A 24,365-nucleotide genomic window follows, 5' to 3' on the forward strand; every position below is an offset into this window, starting at 1 on the left:
AGGCCTACATCTTAAACTGTAGGCTACATGTTTTTGGGCCTCTAATGGATTGAAATTCCCCAACACTTGTAGAATGAAATGCATATTTGTTTCGCATTTTGCCTATTTGTGGGTTTATAGAATGTTCTATGTATTCATGGAATGTCTTGTTCTTTTTCCACAGGTTTTGAGAGCATTTTAGAAGGGTTGTTTGGGTCGGGGCTGCTGGAGGATCTAACGTTATTTAAAGGTGAGTCCATTTGTTGCACTGACTGACACACAAACCCACATCACCGCTACGCTCATTAAAACAGAAATCATGTCCATCCCATGTCATAAACACAAAAAGTTGTTCCAAGACTTCTGAACTGATGCCCGTGTTGATTTGATTAACAATTCCATAGCCAAACACGTCAAGAAGTGTAGGCCTAACTATTTAGTATTTTCTGAGTGTACGTAGGCCTATATTTGCCCCCCTATCACAATGCTGTGCTATTGTACCATGTGGTACCCTTCCACAGTCACTCCTCCTTGTAAACAGTACGCTTGGCCTCTGGAAAGAGACACGCTTTGTGTTCATATGAAGTTGGAGTTTGGGCTGGCCTGGAGCCAATGTTAAAGCCTGTACAGTTCTTTCAGACAAAATGCGTGATATTTACTGACAACAATGGACGGCATTATTTTGAGTTTTGACGACTTCTGCTCGAGAGCTGTAAAAGACTATCCTAAATGGGACTATAGTACCAGTTGCTTTGGTTAAGAAGCAAATGTACAATACGATCCATACAAACAAAATGATGGGGAAGTTGGTGGGGTTACTCAAGATCATGTGAGTGAATAGTGTTCGAGCTGAAATCTATCATCATTACTAGTAGGAGTGAACTGGGTGTCTGGGAGTCAAAACCCTCCTAGTACTGCAAGAATGCATTCTTGTGCTTGACAAAACAAACATACAATGTGTGCTAACCTTAACTCAACCATGCTCTTTCTTCTGACAAGAATGTTACTGATTTGAATTGAATAAGTGGACCACTATTGTTAATTGCCTTCCTTGATCAAGACTGGACTTAATTTTATACATAAAATCAGTCTTTTTTTATAGATTTTTTTAATCTGACTAACCTATTGCTTGGAGAACATTGAAGACAATATTAACTTTAGAGATCGGTTAAAGATAAGCTGACCATGAAAGCCTATTCCATCAGACATTATTTATTTCTCTATTTAATGTAGATGATTTAATAGGCTCTCTAGACCTAGTTCAACAGTGAATCAATGTGAAATTGCGCACCACCTCTGACTAGGTATATTAATGTACTCAATTATTAAATTATGCTCTTAGCTGAAGGTTAGTAGGACTCGAAGCAAATGGATTTCCATGGCAACCGACCAACCAGGCACAAATTCTCTGACACCATTTGGTAACTTTCTTTGTTTTAATTATCTTAGATGAGCTCCTTGAGCTAGTCTGTTCATGTTTTTTACTTGTTCTAAATTTTGCCTCAGGACCTAAAATGGACCAGGTTGTCTGTCACAACCCAATATTCACTGAAATGCCATCTTGTAAAGCAATTTTAATGCTATTTTGAGTAAATGTATCAATTTATATGACAAGGGAAAAGAACATTCCCACCTTTTCCATTGTCAATAATCCATTTTGCCCATATTCTTGATGAATGTTAGTAAGGTCACTGGTTTGAGATCACAGAATCAACCAAGTCCGCTAAATAGCGTTGCTAATAGCTCTATATTGAAAATACTAATTTAATAAATCGTTTTCAGAGATTCAATTATAAAAAATGTAGAAATGTACACTTTTATCCGCTAATCTCATTTTAGATATTCATGTAAGCAACCAAACAATCAATTGTGAATATAGTGCATAATATACACTTTTAGTATTACATAAGAATCACTAACTTGAAAATAAGATTTTTATTACCAATCAATTGTCAATGTCTACTCATGTTTTTTTCTTTCCACAATAAGTGGTTGACTCTGACATCTGTGATTCATATCTGGATGTGGACTGTGTCACTGTATCCAGGACTTCTAAAGAGGTTTTCTTTGGGAGAAGTTTTGTTGCTTTTTCATGTTTTTAACCACCATCTGAGATGTTTTTGTCATACTCCACCATCCCCTGTCCTCTCCTTTCTAAAATGTTTCTCCTGGATCCACAGACTGTGAGCCTGAAGGCGTGTCAGACTGGTCATTTGATGAGAACTGCCTGTTCTGCTGCTTAAGACGAGACAAAGTCAAGGTAACTGGTTTTCTTTAAAAAAAAGTTTTTCTCTTCCTTCATTCTGTGTTCTGCGGTTCCACCTGTAGTGATTGAAGTGTTTCCATTATTCATTTAGGCAAATTGTGCATTAATGATAAATTGGCGACCGATCTGTTTCATGTCTTCCGGTAGCCCGCAAAAGCCAGCATTGATAGAATGCAAGAATTGACTTAAATTTGCCGTATTCTAATCGTTCTCATGTGCCAACCTATCAGCAATTAGATGGTGAAACTTGCATCCAGTCAACCAGAAAAGCAAGGTGAAGAAATTCAGGCATTCTTGAAAGTCAAGACAATCCTTGTCCTGCAAAGAAACATACTTTTTATAGTTGAAAAATAGATTTGGCAAGCAGTAGGCATGTAAAATTAAATGGTGAGTGTAGCTTTATAGTTACATGATGACATCACGTGCCTCTTATACCGTTTTAATTTTTAAAAAGTTTCCATAATTTGTATTTAAAAATAAAAAAAAGGAAGTTTGACAAAAGAAATATCCCTGTCGAACGAAAAACAATTTCAATCTTTTGAACATTTCTCCTATAGCTGCCGTTTCCATTACACATGTCGAGATGTATATATTTTTTGCAACATTGCTTTTGATTAATAAACCTGGGTCAATGGAATCTCTCTATCGCCTTGCACGCTCGCTCTCTCGGGATTCATCTGTAAAGAACACATTTCCCCGGTGTGCCAGTGGCTATTGGAGGTGAGCATTTGCCCACTGAAGTCCGTTACGACACCGAACTGCAGTCAGGTCAAGACCCTGGTGAGGACGATGAGCACGCAGATGAGCTTCCTTGAGGCAGTTTCTGACATGTTGTGCAAACCCAGTTTCATCAGCTGTCTGGGTAGCTGGTCTCAAACGATCTCACAGGTGAAGAAGCCAGATGTGGAGGTTCTGGRCTGGCATGGTCTGTGCTTGTGACGCCGGTTGAGCGTACTGCCAAATTCTCTAAAATGACAGAGGTGGCTTATGGTAGAGAAATTAACATGAAATTATCTTGCAACAGCTCTGGTGGACATGCCTGTCGTAAGCATGTCAATTGCACGCTCCCTCAACTTGAGACATCTATTGCATTGTGTTGTGTGACAAAACTGCACATTTTAGATTGGTCTTACACCTGTGTAATGATCATGCTGTTTAATCAGCTTCTTGATATGCTACACCTGTCACGTGGCTGGATTATTTTGGCAAAAGAGAAATGCTCACTAACAGGGATGCAAACCAAATTTGAGAGAAATAAGMTTTTTGTGCGTATGGAACATTTCTGGGATCTTTTATTTCAGCTCATGAAACATGGGACCAACACTGTGTGTGCGCACACAGGAATGCTGTCTGACCCTAACAGCGGTTCGGCTCTAACTCATTCATTGCTAGAGCTGTCTGGGCTGCTCCCCACTCATGCTGCACAGAAGTTAACAGACTTGAATAATGCAACACGGCATGTAGAAATGTTGAAACTGCTCATTACTGTTCGCGAAACAATGTCCATACAGGCTAGAACACTTGACAATGCAAGAGGATACCGGTAGCTTCCAGCTTTAATTATAGGCTTACTTTCCTTGCTAGCTTACAGCTGAATGAATTCACTACCCTAGTACTTTGTTTGTGATAATATGCAAACCATAATTCAAATATATGCTGATTTCAAAGCTGACTGTCACCAAAATCTTTATTAATTTACTCCCTCGTCACCAAAAACTTGTTCACTTCCTCGCCTCCAGTCTGATTTCCACAAGATTCCGTAGCCATATTCTGGGTCATCACTAGTTACTATAACCACAGTCATCAACTGCCTATTTCTACAATTTCTCTTCTTAAAATGTGATTTTAAACCTAACCTTATCAATACTGTTAACCTTATTCCTAACCCTAACCAAAAATAACGACCCAGAATGTAGAATTCTGCCTTGCGGACTTTCTTAAAGAAGCAGCGCRCACTTTTATAAAAGAGATTTTGTTTATGCAAATGTTGTTGATCAGTATAATAAAATAATGTTCCCCTAGCAGTTGCTAATAAAATAAGTCCTAAATGGAAGGGACTGTCATCTTTAACCTCATGAAATCAGCTAAAACAAGCTCAAACTCAATGCATGCACACAATCCTATTGAATAATATGCATTCACATGTTTTGTGAATAGACCTATGCTACATCTTGATTTACTAGGTTTATCAATAGATTTACCATTCAAATACATTATTTCCATTGTTTGGTAGTTAGATGTGAAATTGATTGTATAATTGATTAAATAATGCATAAATGACMAATTTTTTTTGTTGACATAATGTTCAATTGTAATGATATTGAACTCAAAAGATGCCCAACGATTGAACGAAGCAGTAGCTGAATTTATCTGTCTGGATCAAGTGCAATTCTGTGACTGACTAATATGACTGACTAAGTATCGTGATACTTAACCTGGTATCGATATCAAAGTCAAAACTGGTATCGTGACAACACTAATTCTGACTGACTACAGAATCTAATGGATGCGGATAGGAGGGCAATTTGCTCAAAGTTCACCCAGTAACTGGCCCTTACAATATAGTGCATTCGGAAAGTGTTCAGACCCCTTGACTTTTTCCACATTTTGTTACATTGCAGCCTTATTCTAAAAATGTTTTTTTTTTTTACATATACACAAAATACCCCATAATGACAAAGCAAAAAAATAAATAAACAAATACCTTATTTACATACAGTACCATTCAAAGTTTGGACACACGTACTCATTCCAGGGGTTTTCTTTATTTTTACTATCTACATTGTAGAATAATAGTGAAGACATCAAAACTATGGAATCATGTGTTAAACAAATATATTTTAGATTCTTCAAAGTAGTCACCCTTTGCCTTGATGACAGCTTTGCACTCTCTTGGCATTCTCTCAACCAGCTTCACCTGGAAGGCTTTTCCAACAGTCTTGAAGGAGTTCCCACATATGCTGAGCACTTGTTGGCTGCTTTTCCTTCACTCTGTGGTCTAACTCATCCCAAACCATCTGTTGGGTTGAGGTCGGGTCGGGTGAACCAAGCCATTAGATCTGTGGAATTGTCCGTAGAGCACCGARACAGGATTGTGTCAAGGCACAGATCTGGGGAAGGGAACCATTGAAGATCCCCAAGAACACCGTGGCCTCCATAATTCTTAAATGGAAGAAGTTTGGAACCACCAAGACTCTTCCCAGAGCTGGCCATCCGACCAAACTGGGCAATCGGGGGAGAAGGGCCTTGGTCAAGGAGGTGACCAAGAACCTGATGGTCCCTTTGACAGATCTCCAGAGTTCCTCTGTGGAGATGGTTGTCCTTCTGGAATGTTCTCCCATCTCTGCAACACTCCACMAATCAGGAATTTATGGTTGAGTGGCCAGACAGAAGCCACTCCTCAGTAAAAGGCACATGACAGACTGCTTGGAGTTTGCCAAAAGGCACCTAAAGGACTCTCAGGCCATGAGAAACAAGATTCTCTCGTCTGATGAAACCAAGATTGAACTCATTGGCCTGAATGCCAAGTGAACGTCTGGAGGAAACCTGGCACCATCCCTATGGTGAAACATGGTGGTGGCAGCATCATGCTGTGGGGATGTTTTTCAGTGGCAGGAACTGGGAGACTAGTCAGGATCGAGGCAAAGATGAACGGAGAAAAGTGCAGAGATCCTTGATGAAAACCTGCTCAGGACCTCAGACTGAGGCAAAGGTTCACCTTCCAAAAGGAAAATGACCCTAAGCACACAGCCAAGACAATGCAGGAGTGGCTTCGGGACAAGTCTCTGAATGTCCTTGAGTGGCCCAGCCAGAGCCCGGACTTGAACCCGATGAAACATCTCTGGAGAGACTTRAAAATAGTGTGTGCAGCAACCCTCCCCATCCAACCTGACAGAGCTCGAGAGGATCTTCATAGAAGAATGTGAGTAACTCCCCAAATACAGGTGTGCCTAGCTTGTAGTGTCATAACCAAGAAGACTGGAGGCTGTAATCACTGCTAAAGGTCTCTCAACAAAGTACTGAGTAAAGCATCTGAATACTTATGTAAATGTGATACTTCAGTTCTTTATTTTTTATTTTATTTAGCAAAACATTCTAAAATCCTGTTTATGCTTTGTCATGATGGGGTATTGTGTGTAGATTTAGGGGGGGAAAACACTTTAATCCCTTTTAGAATAAGGCTGTAACGTAACAAAATGTAGAAAAAGTCAAGGGGTCTGAATACTTTCCGAATGCACTGTATAGAGGCAGAGCTGCACATGAAGAGAAATGAAAAGAACAGACTGCTGTTCCTCCCCTCCTCCATGCCTACTGTACTCATCTAGGAGAACATAGACGTTGACCCTAACTACAGATACAGKCCAGGGTCAGATTGTTTTTTATCTCCCAAATGGTTCTGGTTACATTGGGGGTTGGRGTAATCTGATCCTAAATCTACCACAAACTCTGCTAAAGGCGTCCCCTTGCTTCCCAGCCGAAACAGTTTAAAACAGTTTGTGCATATATGACAACATTTTGTGACATTTTTGTTTTCTTTGGTCTTCGGCAAGTTTTTTTTTTTTTTCTCTCTCTCCTGGTTGTTCGTGCGTACGTTTTTTTCTCTCAAGGCAAGCCAAAGTCGGCAGCCGAAGTTTACTTTCCTTTCTCGGGGGTTGGTCAACGGTAAGGATTCTTCAATGAAGTGTTTGTTGTCATTCAGCCGGAGACTAATTGTTTTCATGATTAAAAAATTCACTTGAAATACTGTACAAAACATCTTAGTTAGATGTAAAATTGTTTGACTAAGATCTCCTCGGCAAAAACGTTAAAATTAATGACATAACTCAAATCTATCTTAGATTAATTCTGACTATTTTGAAGAAGTGTATGTATACTGGGTACGGCGTCTCAAAATGGACAAACCATACTATTGCCTTTTTTTTCTTCCCCATTTTTAAACCATTTTTGCGACGGTCTTTTAAGGGAGTATGCGAGCACTCTGCTAGTTGCCAGCTGAACTGAAGCATGCTGAGGTCTCAACCAATACAGCACATCTTTAGTTTGCTCTGTGACAAATCTGACACATAATTATTCGTTAAGCTTTCCTGAGATCAACAGATATGAGCGCTGTGTAGGGGTCTGTATAATGAAGATGATTACCGGTGCTCTTCGGATACTCTTGTTTTTTCCAAAGCCCTGAAGATGATGCTATTCACTTGTCACGTCGCTCGTGCAGCAACGGTATTTATATATTTGTAAGGGTCTACCATACACCACAGGTTCCCACTTCTGCAGTGAYGGTGCTATTCGTTGTTTCTCCATCACTTAGCTGTGTTTCTCTCTTCTCCCAGGAGCACTTAGTTGGCCTGAGCAACCAGGGGTTGGAGAGTGGGGCTAAACCCCTGCTGGTCAAAGACCAGATTAAGATCAACAGACTCGAGAAACAAGCTGAGGAATTCCTCAGTGCAGTCCTCTACAAAAAAGGTAGGTCTTTACAAGAACAGTGTTTGTTACATACCACATCCTGTGTGCTTGTGTTACAACCATTTCTGTAAGATTGTATATTGAAATTCTAGCAGGAATAGTCTATGTCTGGAAGTGGGCCTTATGTGTTCTTAGCAACAGTTTTATCAAATGTAACTATGGTTGAGATAGCTTCCGCTCACGGGCTATGGGTCAACCGTCTCTACAGATATCTTTGTGATATTATTTTCCCCTCTCCCTCCCTCAGATGTGCCCAGCTTCTCGGACCTGCACATTCCAGTAGTGGCTCGGGAGATAATGCAGAGGATGATCCGCCAGTTTGCTGCCGAATATACCTCAAAAAACAGCTCCTCTTCTCAGGACGTCCCCTCTGCCCCCAGCCCTGCTACCCAGGCCCACTCAGATCAAAGCCTGCCACCTCCCCCCTCGCTGCCCCCTGCTGCCAGCCTTGGTGGTACTGCGACATCCTCCGTACCCAGCCAGAACCCTGTCCTCTCCAAGCTGCTTATGGCCGACCAGGACTCGCCTCTCGACCTCACTGTCAAAAAGCTTCCGCCACAGCCTGTAGAACAAGGTAAAACCAGCAGACGCACTAGGTCTGGTATTACACTGAACCAGCAGACGCACTAGGTCTGGTATTACACTGAACCAGCAGACGCACTAGTGCTGGTATTACACTGAACACGCAGACGCACTAGGTCTGGTATTACACTGAACCAGCAGACGCACTAGTCTGGTATTACACTGAACCAGCAGACGCACTAGGTCTGGTATTACACTGAACCAGCAGACGCACTAGGTCTGGTATTACACTGAACCAGCAGACGCACTAGGTCTGGTATTACACTGAACCAGCAGAACGCACTAGGTCTGGTATTACACTGAACCAGCAGACGCACTAGGTCTGGTATTACACTGAACCAGCAGACGCACTAGGTCTGGTATTACACTGAACCAGCAGACGCACTAGGTCTGGTATTACACTGAACCAGCAGACCGCACTAGGTCTGGTATTACACTGAACCAGCAGACGCCACTAGGTCTTGGTATTACACTGAACCAGCAGACGCACTAGGTCTGGTATTACACTGAACCAGCAGACGCACTAGGTCTGGTATTACACTGAACCAGCAGACGCACTAGGTCTGGTATTACACTGAACCAGCAGACGCACTAAGGTCTGGTATTACACTGAACCAGCAGACGCACTAGGTCTGTATTACACTGAACCAGCAGACGCACTAGGTCTGGTATTACACTGAACCAGCAGACGCACTAGGTCTGGTATTACACTGGAACCAGCAGACGCACTAGGTCTGGTATTACACTGAACCAGCAGACGCACTAGGTCTGGTATTACACTGAACCAGCAGACGCACTAGGTCTGGTAGTAGATATAAATTAACCTGTTCCTCACTGTCAAGAGGATGCTGCCACAGCCTGCAGTACAAGGTACCAGAATCAGCAGATTCATTACCCTACTGTATAGCACAAATCCTGCACACCCATAGAGAATGATAGAGGCCTCTAGTGGCCAAAAGGCCGTATTTGCATGAGCAGTGTCATTTAGGGCTTCCACCATTTTAATGTAGTCAACTGGTTGGGACTTCCAACTTCATTGGCTGATCCCTCCTGATGACCCTGTTGTAGTCATGTCCAACTGGGTCATAAGGAGGGATCAGCCAATCGTGAAGAAAGTGGACTATTTTAAAATGAAGATGGCCTCAATGGTGTAGCCCATGCTGTCACAGCTGCTATAATGGCTCATATACAAAGATGAGTCCTCTCTATGTGCACACCTGACAGAATGGCTCTTGCTTTCTAAGTTACTAACCCTTATGTCCTGTCCCTAGATGGAGTCTTGGACCTGTCACTCAAAAAGGAACGGGCCAGAAGCAGCATGTCATCGCACCACAGCCCTCACCTTTCCCAGATGTCCACTCTCAGAGGGTAAGACCGATTTTTCCTGTCACCTCTTTCTACTTTCTGTAGGGCTTTACCACAACAAACTCCCCAATCTGTCCAAACAAAAGTTTCTAACTACAGGTAGGAGGTCCTGAAAGGATTGTCACCAACCCTGGTCCTGGACAGCTCCAGCCTGTGCAGGTTGATTAGACTGTGTGACAACATTTTAAAGTGATTTCACATGTGCATCTTGAAGGAGATTCTTTGGTATCAGGAAACAACATKATTAATTCCTTAAATACACAATAAAATGTAGTTAATATTCCAATGGATTGAAGAAATAAGTGAAATAAACCCCTAACCAATAGAGCTTCCTATTCTATTAATTACACAACATCATGTTCAATGATTTACATTGACCAAGCCTTCATTTCAAACTGAAAAAAGAATTTGAATCTTTAATCCAGTGAACTCTCTATTTTGCCTGAGGGCAATTCCTCGTGATACCATCACGCCGTGGTATGGACATTAGTGCATTTGAAATGGAACAGGGCGCAATGAAATTTTGATTAATTTAGCGCCAGTTGCTCCGCCCTCTAGCTGCACCCCTCTCTTGAGGAGGAGGGGGAGGGAATCAAGCTGCTTGTGCTCTCGCTCAGAACGTACAGCTCTGTACTCAATGCAGAGATCCACAGATCTAGTATCTATCACTCTATATATCCCCTCATGCAGCCCCATCTTTGATTTGATATTCAAAGTTGAAATGGCAACTGGTCGGAGGTGGAGGGAATATTTAAAGTGTGAAGAGCAGACGCCTGTCAAGTCATAATATGATATTGTCTTACAACTCTAGCAGCAGTTTTGAAAAGGGCACTCTTCTATTTGTCCGTGATTATGGCCTTTCCTCACAAATTGCCGTATCACTAATTAATTAATCACCCATGAATTTTATGTGAGAATTTCCAATCAATAAGATCTGATGATTTTTCTATCACACATAACAGTACTGTGTGTAAGTGCCTTGTTTGTGTTAACCTTGCAGATAAGTATTTCAGATGTTTTCTTACAGTAACAATATTTCTGTCAGGTTGATATTGTGAGGGTTTATGTGAAATAAGGAGCCCTATAACATCCCATACTGATGGCTTACTCTTTTATTGCTGTGCTTGTTCAGTGGTAACGTCACTCGCTAAGGGCTATACAATAGCATTAGTCATTTGGTAACAGTACTCCTGCTCTGCTATTAAATGCCAGACTGCTTTACTGCAATGACCAACATTGCCCTCTCCTCCCTCTCCTGCCCTATCTGGACAGGGCTGGACACATTTCTCTTTCTTATGTTTTCAATTTTTCTTTGGATTTCATTTCTTTGCCCTGCATATCCTTTTTTACATTTATTATTGTTATGTTGACTGACGCATCATTTGTAAATAAAAAGAATAAATGCAAAGCCAAAACAAACAACCCAAATAAACTAATTCCCAAACTTGAGGCTTTTTTTGTTCTTAAAAGGAGCACACACATATATATATATATATATTAAAAACTTTTTTTTTTAACCTAAGCAAGATAAAGTGATGTTACCTAAGCAAGATCATCCAATAAAGGAGTGGCCAACATCCTCCCTTCCCCAACCCATCCTCCCCTAGAGAGAGAAAGAATAAAGCACTGTGCAAGCTCTGCTTACACCAAATTTCCTTCCATCCAATCAGGCGTTCCCTGAGAGCTGACGGACAGGCCGGGCTGCCTATGAGGAGCCTGCAGGATGGGAGGAGGAGGGAGAATTTCGGCCACTCCGCCCCTTTAAAGCCCACCTCGCCACTCGGTCTCTTGCCGCACATCAAACAGGAAGTGAACCAGGATTCCGACACCGAGTTGTCTCCCAACCAGAACCAGACCTCCAGACCCTTCGACCACCTCTCTCTCTCTAGGTATGGTTCTCCGTCCTGGGCCTCCAAGACTCACTTCGGGGCCCTCTTGAAGCTCCGGGCCAACAGCGGAGCCGGGGACCACCTCAAAGACCTACCGAGCCTGCTGGAGGCCGCGGGGCTCTTCAAGTCCCCCTCCTGTGGGAAGGCAATCCTCCAGGAGGCCCGGCGAGACCAGGGGCTCTCCCTTTCTCACTCCCCGCCCGTTGACCTCAAAATCCCCCAGGTGCGAGGCCTAGGAGGCCTGGGGGTGGACCTCTCCTGGGGCTCTCTGAGCTCTGATTCCTACAGCCTCCCTAACCCCCTCTGTGAGAACAGCCTGGGGAAGAGGCTGAGGTCCATCCTGCCCAAACACGGTCGCCGGGGAAGCAGTGGAGGTCTGGACGGTCCTGTAAGAGATGGGGAGTACTGGGGTTCATCTGACGCAGACCGCCCTGCCTCTGGGGGGCAGTACCCTACCTCTGACCCTGAGGCAGACCTYTGCAACAAGCAGCCGAGGAAGAAGAGGGGAAGATACCGTCAGTACAACACAGAGCTGCTAGAAGAAGCTATAGAAGTGGTTATGGGGGGGAAGATGAGCGTGTCCAAGGCTCAAACCGTCTATGGGATCCCTCACAGCACTCTGGAGTATAAAGTCAAGGAGCGCCTTGGCACCCTGAAACACCCGCCCAAGAAGAAGCTGAAGCTGATGAGCCACATGGAGGAACTGGAGGGTACGGAGGCCCCAGAGGGCAAAGAAGCTCTGGATGTGCCTCTGGACCCCCAGGAGTCACTGTGTGAGGGGAGACAGTCTGTGCCCAGAGAAAATGGCAGGGAGCTGCTCGGCACAGGCCTCTCACCAGACAAGTGATTTTATTAGGATCCCCATTTTCTGCTGCCAAGGTACTTGTTGACGATGATGAGATGTTTTTACCCAGACCAGGTAATCGTTTGCATTTGTCAGACAGTGGCAGTGACTGAGTCTATAGTACACAAATAACCTGTTTTGTATGTTGATTTATTCCAAAAGCACTTATATTTACTCTGATCAATCCTCTGAATCAATCTGACCTATTCATCTTAGGTCTTTTAATTGTTTTTAAATATTTATAAAGCCTACTATGTTCTGTTCAAGTCGGACACTAAAGTGTCTCTCTTAACTCTTTTTAGCTTGCCAATATCYCTAGACATTGTTTAAAACACTCCGTATTTGAAATGTTTTGGTAGTTTTTATGATTGTGCTGCCCTTTATACAATACAATATTTTAACGGTTCAACCTAAAACACTGCTTTAGATACGGTGCCAACATAATCCTAAGCAGTACCCCAGTTATTACAGCACTTAGACCAGCGGTCTCCAACCCATGTCCTGGAGAAGTACAGGATGTAGGGGTCATATTCTAGTCCAGCACTAAGACACCTGGTTCAATATAAACAAGGCCTTGGTGGGCAAGTGATTAGCTGTATCGTGTGCCAATGCTGTGCTGAAACAAAAGCCTGCAGACCTTTAGCACCCAGGTTGGAGACACCAGAAAATGTATTTGTTTGGGTCATTAGCATGATGCATGCTCAGCCCTCAACATGTTATTGGTTATGTAGAATCAAGGCTTGTTTGTATTTTAAACTCCCTATTAATATTTTATATAAATAGGACATTATTATTTATTRTTTTACTTTGTGATCTTGAAGTCAAACACTGGTGGACAGAATCTCTTTCCCTGTCACTGTTTTGCAAATGCACACCTGAGATTGAATAGACCAAACTGCAGCAAAAAGAATATGCGGTTGCAAGGATGCATGCAACCATTGTCTACTACTGAATATCTTAATGTAAAGTTTGTTTGTTGGGAGAACAGATTCCCCTGTCCACAATTTCACCACCTTCTTAGTTACCAACCAAACCTCAGAACTAAACTCTCCAAAAGCACGCCAGATTACAACCACTCCGATATGTCACATTCTGCGGTTGTAGGAAGAATGGAACATTTTGTTACTTGTGTTCACTCGTAGCCTTCACCACAACTCAGGATAATGTTTGTGTGGGGCTGCAGTACTTGTCAGAATGCATATCTCGATCTTTATCAAAACTGTATATACTATGTTAGATATCTATACACAAACATACCTCTCTGATAGATATATAGCTTACTTATTTCCATGCCTCTTGTATCATCTGAAAAAGGGGAAATCTAGTTTGTACATCCGCAAACAGACATTTTTGGGACGTCTTACCATTGACTGATATGTGCACCAACCTTTTCAGGTGTTCTCACAACCTACCTTAACCGATCTCCATAGAATTTATTTACCATTTGAGCCTTCTGGACATTTTTTAATCTTTCAATTTGAATCTGAGCACAACAAACTTCAGGTAGTCTCGTTACATCTAGGGATGACTGTCCCTACTTAATAGAAGGTAAAGACAAGGGACAGGTGGAAATGTTCATTCTTAAACTTTTATTTTTTATCTTAACTCTATTCCAAAAATGAATGATTTTATTTATCTTTTCCTGATCATATGTTAGATTGCAGCTTTATAGTACCTTATTTCAATGCAGTAAATTGAGTCTCAAACAGGTTTTCACCATGTGGCACATAACACTATGGAAATTATGTGGAGAAGTGTACAATATGCAGAAGCATAGATGGTCCGTTGCAGTTTCAACATCATGATGCTCTTTGACGACATCACATAGTTCCACTGACGCCATATTTGTTCCTCCGTGGTAATACCGACCAATAACTGTTTATGGAAATCTCAGAATTGTACACCAAGTTTACCTACCTAATTCTAGAATCGGAACTAGAATCCAAATGCTCATCGTAATTAGAATGCTTGGGAGCAGCAACATGGCGTCTGGCTGTGAATTTGTCCAAACTACTCTGAGTATATGTATGCTACTACTCACCCTATCAACAGTTATACCTCAGTACATTCCAGAATGTTGGATCAAGCCCCTATGGTCCTTGTATCAGGCKTATATTACAGTACTTTATTACTGTCATCAGACAGGTTTTATTAGTACAGTTCTTGGAAATCTTTATAGATCAAGACACAGTAAGATGTTTTTTTCTTCTAACTCTTAACCCAGTAAGTTCTTATGCAGCATTTTTGAGACTGGGCCAAAATCCTAACTTGAGATCCACACACATTGCCGACATTCATGTAAATCGTAAATGGGTTAGATGTAAATTAGATATTTACACTAGCATTTGAATTACGTGGGTTTATCAAGTTGTATTTCGGCCTACAGTGAACACATAGCTATAAACTCTTAATAAAGAGATTATTCCTAAAACTTCACTATCACATGAAATGCAGAAAACAAGAACTGTCCTCAGGCAAGGCTGGCCATACAGTCTCCTTTTCAGGTAAAAAGAAATAAATAAAAGGTTTAAAAAAGGACAATGTAGCATTTCAGAATCTCGGTGACATGTCCTTTAGTCTTGTAGRTGGATATAAGGATGGTGACCACTAATTGGCGTGAATTTAATTCCTACTTTTAAATGTACATTGTATATAGATGGGTGGGTTGTTTAGCAACAAAACTGATGTGTGCGCAACCGTGGAGCAAAACCGGCAGGGTTGGCATAGAATCAAAGGATTGTTGACAACATGGGATCTATTTCCTCCCCCAAATCTTTATTGAAAACATAAATAAATGTGCACAATGAGCACTTGTCTCTCAAATACGTTGTTATATGTTGGTTAGCTAACAAGCTAGTTTTTGCCATATTAGCATAGACGTGGAGTCAAAACACCTCAAAACAAGACGTGGTATCAATAACAAGATACAACAAGCCATGTACAATTCCCCACATGGTAGCTTCTTGTCATTGTCATTGTTGCTAGCTATCTGACCATCCAGAATCACAAGAAACTGACTTCTGCCCCTTTGACGCACGTGCATCGTTTTTGTGACGTCAGCTAACCTGTTAATATGCAGAATCTTTTGATGACCTTGCAAACTAACTGTGATCAACATGAATAGCCATATATAGTTAACCCCCAGGTCCAGGCATATGCTTCACAGGAGTTACAATAAATTTTTTAAAGTTGATTTTATTGAAATTCGTAATCAAAAATGAATCAAATTGGCATCTTTTGTTTTTGAGGGTGAGTCCATTTAGTAGCGGACGGGCCACAAAGAAAAAAGTGAAGTAAATTACTTTAATCAGAGTAAACTAACATTTTTGAGTTGCAAGGCTTTTCTGGGTTACCATGGAGCCTTGGTCCTAGGTAATTGCCTGCCATTTAAAAAATACATTGCCATTTTTAAGTCCAAATAATGATCCAAGATTACACTATTTGGAGAGAAACAATTCCAGGTTTAGTTTTCCAGCTCTGTTTTTTTTATTAGCATTTTGCATGCTATCTGTTTTTGCATGATACAAAACAAGTGAGACTCGTGTTAACACCACGTATGGAACCTGTGATGTCTTTAATGTTGAAATAACACAAATCTACAGTAGCAAATCTGTTGGTTTCTACTACCTCATTTCTAGAAAAGGACTGACCCTCTTGTCAAATAAATACAACTTTGAGGCAGTGGTGTACGGATGTAGCAACATCCCATAAACACAAGCCAGGGATATGGGCAAAAGCTCTCTTGCAGTACAGGTTGATGTGCTTAACTCTGCTAGATATTTGTTGACTTGCTGCTTTAGATATATGCCATAATCTTGCTATTGTTGTCATCAGTTTAGTGATTTGCCGTCCATGGCCTATCAGGTCCATTCAGCTACGGAATAATTTATGTTTTGAGATGACTTGAAAATAACTTGGTAAAGGTTGAAATTAGCAAGAATGTTCTTGGATAAGGCGGTTCTATGAGACTACTGAAAATTAAGAACTGGGATTTATACCCTTTTGTGAATAATTCAAGGTTCCGTTAAAGTTTTGTGCACCCTGCTTGACTATGTTAAAGGTGAGGAAGTTTTAGATGTACCGTGGTGATTGGTTTTTGTATGTTAGGTAAATGTTTCTACTGATGTTGTGTTTTTGAGTATCTTGTAGCCATTCCTCCCAATTAGTCAGAAATTTGATTCGAACCTATACACGTAATAACACATTGATGACACTCAAGATTTGCAGACCCTTCAAGTCAATGTGAAGATTTATCTTGACATGATAGATGTTGTAGTTCTTTGACTCATGCCATATTTAAGGAGAGGACGATGCTTCTCGTAACTTAAATAGCCCTGAATGTAAACAGTTTTAACACTAATTCTACCAAACTATACTCAGAGACAGATTTTACAGATACATATATAAAACTAGTTGTGTGTGTGTATACATACAAATAAATATTGCTTATTGGTATATAGTAGAGTTATATTTAGCTCTAATCACAGATTCAGGGAAGTACAGCTGAGATGTCAAAACTACTTTCTCATTTTCCATTCTGTTTTGACTGGATGTTGACGAGGTTACGTCTATGGTTTCCATAGTAAAAGCGGTCTTCAAAAAGGCCTTTGATTAAAGACAGTGTGCTGATGTGTACATACAGTATGTGTATAGTATACTGAAAATGTGAGGTTTGGGGTTGTTGTAAATGTAAAAGCTTTGTCTGCTTTTTTAGAGTTTTTATTTGAATAGCAATGGCACTCCTGAGCGCAGACTACTGTTCTGTAATATTTGAACGTATAAAACTACTTCTATTAATGAAATTGCTGATGACATTTAAACTTAAATACCTTTTTATATTTAGGAAAATGTATGAAGGAATTCGATTTTGCATGATTGCCGGTGTGTGGATTGAAGGCAGCACGTCTTGTATTGTTGGCTATGTGAAGTGGAATTGGTTGAATCCTGTAGGTGAAGGATTCGTTGAAAACACGGAAGTGTATGCAATGCAAATTGTCACATTAGACAAACTTTGAGACTAGAATTCTTAGTCAAAACCGGCCATGATCTATACAGTGGCCTACTTTAAGATTTGTGTAACTAACTCATATATATATATACAGTGGGGAGAAGAAGTATTTGATATACTGCCGATTTTGCAGGTTTTCCTACTTACAGAGCATGTAGAGGTCTGTAATTCTTATCATAGGTACACTTCAACTGTGAGAGATGGAATCTAAAACAAAAATCCAGAAAATCACATTGTATGATTTTTAGGTAAATAATTAGCATTTTATTGCATGACATAAGTATTTGATACATCAGAAAAGCAGAATGTAATATTTGGTACAGAAACCTTTGTTTGCAATTACAGAGATCATACGTTTCCTGTAGTTCTTGACCAGGTTTGCACACAACTGCAGCAGGATTTGCGCCACTCCTCCATACAGACCTTCTCCAGATCCTTCAGGTTTTGGGGCTGTCGCTGGGCAATACGGACTTTCAGCTCCCTCCAAAGATTTTCTATTGGGTTCAGGTCTGGAGACTGGCTAGGCCACTCCAGGACTTTGAGATGCTTCTTACGGACCACTCCTTAGTTGCCCTGGCTGTGTGTTTCGGGTCGTTGTCATGCTGGAAGACCCAGCCACGACCCATCTTCAATGCTCTTACTGAGGGAAGGAGGTTGTTGGCCAAGATCTCGCGATACATGGCCCCATCCATCCTCCCCTCAATACGGTGCAGTCGTCCTGTCCCCTTTGCAGAAAGCATCCCCAAAGAATGATGTTTCCACCTCCATGCTTCACGGTTGGGATGGTGTTCTTGGGGTTGTACTCATCCTTCTTCTTCCTCCAAACACGGCGATTGGAGTTTAGACCAAAAAGCTCTATTTTTGTCTCATCAGACCACATGACCTCTCCCATTCCTCCTCTGGATCATCCAGATGGTCATTGGCAAACTTCAGATGGGCCTGGACATGCGCTGGCTTGAGCAGGGGGACCTTGCGTGCGCTGCAGGATTTTAATCCATGACGCGTAGGTGTTTACTAATGGTTTTCTTTGAGACTGTGGTCCCAGCGCTCTTCTGGTAATTGACCAGGTCCTGCCGTGTAGTTCTGGACTGATCCCTCACCTTCCTCATGATCATTGATGCCCCACGAGGTGAGATCTTGCATGGAGCCCCAGACCGAGGGTGATTGACCGTCAACTTGAACTTCTTCCATTTTCTAATAATTGCGCCAACAGTTGTTGCTTTCCACCAAGCTGCTTGCCTATTGTCCTGTAGCCCATCCCAGCCTTGTGCAGGTCTACAATTCTACCCCTGATGTCCTTACACAACTCTCTGTCTTGGCCATTGTGGAGAGGTTGGAGTCTGTTTGATTGAGTGTGTGGACAGGTGTCTTTTATACAGGTAACGAGTTCAAACAGGTGCAGTTAATACAGGTAATGAGTGGAGAACAGGAGGGCTTCTTAAAGAAAAACTAACAGGTCTGTGAGAGACGGAATTCTTACTGGTTGATAGGTGATCAAATACTTATGTCATGCAATAAAATGCAAATTAATTACTTAATCATACAATGTGATTTTCTGGATTTTTGTTTTAGATTCCGTCTCTCACAGTTAGTGTACCTATGATAAAAATTACAGACCTCTACATGCTTTGTAAGTAGGAAAACCTGCAAAATCGGCAGTGTATCAAATACTTGTTCTCCCCACTGTGTGTATATATATATATCATGTGTTCTTAATGTTTGTTAAATCATTTTTACTCCCTCTATGAATTCTAAGGTAAATAACACGGGTGCATATATATATATTTTTTAAGTGTTTGTGAAATATCTGTCCCTTCTGTTGTTGCTGTCATTGTCTCTTGCTCTATTTTTGGTCGTCTCCCCCGTCCTTTTTGTTGAGAAAACACGTGTGAATTGTCATGTACATATTCATATTATCGTGGTCAGATATTAACTCCCCAATTTTGAAAGAAAAGTGGAGAGAGACATGGAAACCCTCAGGGACAAAACACACCCCTCACTCCTTCAGGTACTGTCTATACACTTAGGCATAGCAGGGATTTGAAGTCCTGTAAACAAAATCCAACATACACCAAAAATGGATCAGATACTAGTTTAGGCTAAACCGTGGCTGTTTCAGTTTAGCTTCTTTTTTTTCTCTCTCTTTTCTTTAAAGTCGCATGTGGATTGTTTTTTGGCTTTTTGCACAATTATTCTTTGACTTAAGGTGGTCCTGTGTTTGAGCCAAAACATCCAATTTTATCTCTGTAGTTTTTATTTTTTTATCATTTTAAAACGCAATGAATGTCTATGTAAACTCAGTTCAGGTAAGATGTTAGCCAAACATGTTTTTTTAAGCTGCATTTATGTCTCCAGCCCACAGTGCCTCAGACACCATAGTTATCACACTGCGTTGATAATTAACTACTGTTTAACAGAATACATTTGGACCTACTCTCTGAGCATCTGTGGAAAATGTGAATCCTTGAAGAGAAGAAAAAAATGCAATCAATCATCCATTTTGGTAGGCCTAATTTAACAACTGGTGTAGATTGACACTGCGTTTAGTCAAACCTCTTCCGATTAACACAATTATTCTAATGCAAGTGCAATGTATAATTTATTTTTTAAATGATGTGGTTTGTTGGGAAGATTTATTTTGTTGATGTTCTCTTTGAGCAATCCTTTCTATTCCGTCTCTCTAAGCCCTTCTGATCGAGAGCTCTGCTTGGTAGCCTATATGTTGCTACTTATCTTTGGTTTGACAGCTCTACAGCTTTTAGATTAAGACTGTACTATATTGAGTCTGTAAAAGCAAGTTATTCCTTTTCAAACGTTTGAAAGCAGCCCTTTTTAGCCCTATGCTGTGGTCTAATTGGGATGACTTGCAATGCTTTCGACATTACACTTCAAACATAGAGGACTGAGGGACTTTTGAAAAAATTATAAAATAGAAAATATTTCATATCTTATTTCCAGCTTTAGTGTCCTATAAGCAATTCGGTTTCATATATGAAATACCTAATTCAGTAGTCAAGGCAAAAACATGAAATTAAACTCTTTATTTGTTTGGTTTATGTGGTCAGATGCTCAGATAGCAGGTACACCTAAATCTAACTGGACCTCATTTCAGTAATTGCCATTTACAGTTTGGCAGACTCAATAGACTTACATTTTTCTACTGTAATTTATGAATGTTTTTCGTTTTGTACTATGCTATTAGAACTTCTTGGCTATGGTCAATTGTCTTTCTAGTAGAGAGGACTTAATCAGTAAGTTAATTTGATTGCACTAGTACATTTTCCAATTTTGAATGCAATTTTGTTTTGACAACTTGACTAATAAAATATGCTATGTAATCTTTGAAGTGAAGTGGTTATGATCTTGATTTTATGTATGTTGCATTGAACCTGGGGCACCAATGATTAATTGTCTTTGTGCATGTGTAAGAATTTACTCAATGTATCCTGTAAGGAAAAAACGCCATTTTGAAAAAGAGATCAGCTGTAACAGGTCATTCACTGGACGAAATAATCACTTTTCAAAATCACCTATTCTTCTAATAAATGTTATTGTGAAAATGAATTCTCTGTCGTCTTTTTCAACCAAAACACTTTTAGCGTAGTATTTWAAAAAACGTTAAAGTAAAAAATGTTTTGCCACTAAATGGTGGATGAATGTGCACTGTGTACGAAACATTAGGAACACCTTCCTAATATTGAGTTGCACCCCCTTTTGCCCCGAGTACAGCCTCAATTCGCCGGGGCATGGACTAAAAGGTGTTGAAAGTGTTTGTTGTAATGGTTCCACGTTCATTCTATAGATCAGGTGTTCCTAAACTGGGTAAGCTCAATGCCGTCGGGGGTACGCCAAAAAGTGTGATTCACTTTTTTTTCTTCACATTTTCAAACAGTCCATTTATATTTTCCAACGGGTGAGGCTTTTTTTCTGGCCTAAGTAGCCTTGTTTCACTGCCAAATATATAATGAAACCATCTAGTGTTCAGCGAAATAACACAATGTCAAATACAGGTAGCCTAGTCAAATAATTAACATCCAATCACATTAACTGAATTCCACTAACGGTCTGTATGTAGCCAATCGTAGCTGCTCCTCATGTTGGTATCTGTACTGATGGCGCAAAAGCCATGACAGGGAGACATAGGGTAGTGGTAACATGCATGCAAGCAGTTGCTCCCGACGCCACTTGGGTACACTGCAGCATCCACTGAGAGGCTCTTGCTGCCAAGGGAATACATGATGGCTTGAAAGAAGTTTTGGACATGGTTAACTTTGTTAAAGCAAGGCCCCTGAACTCGTGTATTTTCTGCACTATGCAATGATCTGGGCAGCGACCATGTAACGCTTTAACAACATACAGAAGTGCACTGGTTATCAAGGGGCATAATATTGACATGTTTTTTTTAAATTGAGAGACAACTTTAAGCTCTACTGACCATAATTTTCACTTGTCTTTTTTTCTGGCCTAAGTAGCCTTGTTTCACTGCCAAATATATAATGAAACCATCTAGTGTTCAGCGAAATAACACAATGTCAAATACAGGTAGGCTAGTCAAATAATTAACATCCAATCACATTAACTGAATTCCACTAACGGTCTGTATGTAGCCAATCGTAGCTGCTCCTCATGTTGGTATCTGTGCTCTCGCTTGCATGATGAGTTTCTCACCCGTATGGCATATCTGGGTGATGTTTTTTCTCGCCTGAATGATCTGAATCTAGATTTACAGGGACTCTTCACAACTATATTCAATGTGCAGGACAAAATTGAGGCTATGATTAAGAAGTTGGAGCTCTTCTCTGTCTGAATTAACAAGGACAACACACAGGTCTTTCCATCATTGTATGATTTTTTTGTGTGTAAATTAACTCAAGCTTACGGACAATGTGATATAGCGAAGCACCTGAGTGAGTTGGGTGCGCAATTCCACAGGTAATTTCCCGAAACGGATGACACAAGCAACTGGATTCGTTATCCCTTTCATGCCCTGCCTCCATTCCACTTACCGATATCTGAACAAAAGAGCCACATCAAAATTGCAACAAGCGGTTCTGTGAAAATTTAATCAGAAACCACTGCCAGATTTCTGGATTGGGCTACGCTCAGAGTATCCTGCCTTGGCAAATCACGCCGTTAAGACACTGATGTCCTTTGCATCCACATACCTATGTGAGAGTGGATTCTCGAACCTCACTAGCATGAAAACTAAATACAGGCACAGACTGTGTKGAAAATGATTTAAGACAGACTCTCCAATACAACCCAACATTGCAGAGTTATGTGCATCCTTTCAAGCACACCCTTCTCATTAACCTGTGGTGAKTTATTCACCATTTTCGATGATCAAATAAAGTTTTATATGTAAGATGGCTAAATTAAGAGAAAAAATATTGATTATTATTATTTGTGCCCTGGTCTTATAAGAGCTCTTTTTCTCTTCCCACCAGCCGGGTTGTGACAACTCACACTCATTCTTATGTTTAATAAATGTATCGTATAGTGTGTGTGTGTGTGGCAGGCTTATACAATGATGGCAAAAAACATTTGAGAGTGCGCTGACCCTGGAGCTTTAGGGGATACACAGCTGGAGGTTGACTGTTTGAAGGGGTACGGGACTATAAAAAGTTTGGGAACCACTGCTATAGATGAATGGATAGAGTTTTAGAGGATATCCAGGCCTGCTGGAAACGCTGACATGGACAAGTGAAATCAATGTTTGGTTTAGGTTTTCTAAAACTGAACCGAACATTGAATTATGGATCAATTGCTGTTCCCCATTTTTATATATCATTTCTTTCTAGCACAAACGATACATTTTGTGAATATATTATGACAACATTTTTATTAGTTTTGGACATCGGCAAGGGTTTTTCCGGCTGTGTGGGCACATTTGTTTTTCACTCAAGGCAAGCCGAAGTTGATAGCCGACGTCAACGCCCCATAGTCGGCGATTGGTCAGATTCAAAATTGCACACACCGACAGCGTCATTGCATTTTGGTACACCAGAATTACATTAATGTCCAATGAAACAGCGTTTTCCTTGCAGCATTGTTTTGCAGAGGCAGTTGTAGTGCGTTCTGTGTGGTGGATACGTTGGATTTATCAAACGTAGGCGTCAAACTGTATGCGTAGACCACTTGACAGAAATGGTACAAGGTGAATGTTGAACTTGTGTTGCACACACATCCAGATGATGCTGCGTACCATTTTGCACAAGGATGCTGTAGGTGTGTTCGAAGCGTAAGATCTCCTTGGTAAAATAGTCAAAATTAATGACCGATTTGTTAGATTAATTCAGAATATTTTGCTGAAGTGTATACTGGCTTTTTAAGGGAGTATGCGAGCACACTCGGCTAACCAAGCTTGGAAAGGCACCAGCCGAACTGAAGCATGCTGACGCCTTTAGCGTTTTCGTGATAACATTTCTTACTGAACTATAGAAAAACAATTTATTTTTATGGGTGTTGTGAATACTTTATTAATCTCCATAGGGAAAGTGGTATGCCTTAATGTATGTATCCCACTGTATTACAACATTTTAAGAAGCTATAGCTATCGTAACTCTCATTATGGTCCATGTGGTTATAACCTGACTTATTTTTTTCCTTTCTAATAGTTTCCATAAAAATGTTTTTTATATGCTTTTGGAAAATTAGAAGCCTACATTTATATTCATGACATTAAATATAAACATCCTTGAACTGTTTGTCTTGCAGTGAATGTCTGGAGCTGAGTCCAGCGAAGGCCAGGGACCTCCAGTCCACTTCGACGCTAGAGCAGTTCATGGCGAAGCTGTGTGTGCATCACCAGAGGCAGATTGTCGACGCTCTGGGCTTCCTACAGACAGAGGTCTGTATAGGCATTGCTCTCATTGTGTATTTTCAATTCAGTACATTTGAATAGATAATTTCTGATTGCCTTCCAGGGACAATAACTAACAAAACAGAGGACGCAGATGCCTAATACAT

The 24,365-nt window shown here is 40.8% G+C and overlaps 1 protein-coding gene across 3 annotated transcripts in view; it reads left to right on the top strand.

Moving 5' to 3' along the window:
* Positions 1 to 24,365, top strand: part of LOC111977811 (ligand-dependent corepressor) — a 47,045-nt gene that overhangs the window by 15,483 nt on the left and 7,197 nt on the right. For 2 of the 3 annotated variants that reach the window (XM_024007505.3, XM_024007506.1), the window contains exons 2-7: positions 164 to 229; positions 2,160 to 2,239; positions 7,576 to 7,708; positions 7,956 to 8,282; positions 9,562 to 9,658; positions 24,114 to 24,246. In XM_024007505.3, the coding sequence (XP_023863273.1) occupies positions 164 to 229; positions 2,160 to 2,239; positions 7,576 to 7,708; positions 7,956 to 8,282; positions 9,562 to 9,658; positions 24,114 to 24,246 (836 nt within the window). Of the gene's footprint in view, positions 1 to 163; positions 230 to 2,159; positions 2,240 to 7,575; positions 7,709 to 7,955; positions 8,283 to 9,561; positions 9,659 to 11,325; positions 17,778 to 24,113; positions 24,247 to 24,365 lie in introns of those variants that run through there. The other variant, XM_024007507.3, reaches the window with a different exon arrangement.

This window comes from Salvelinus sp. IW2-2015, linkage group LG18 (genome assembly GCF_002910315.2).
Source record: "Salvelinus sp. IW2-2015 linkage group LG18, ASM291031v2, whole genome shotgun sequence".
NCBI classification, from domain to species: Eukaryota; Metazoa; Chordata; class Actinopteri; order Salmoniformes; family Salmonidae; genus Salvelinus; species Salvelinus sp. IW2-2015.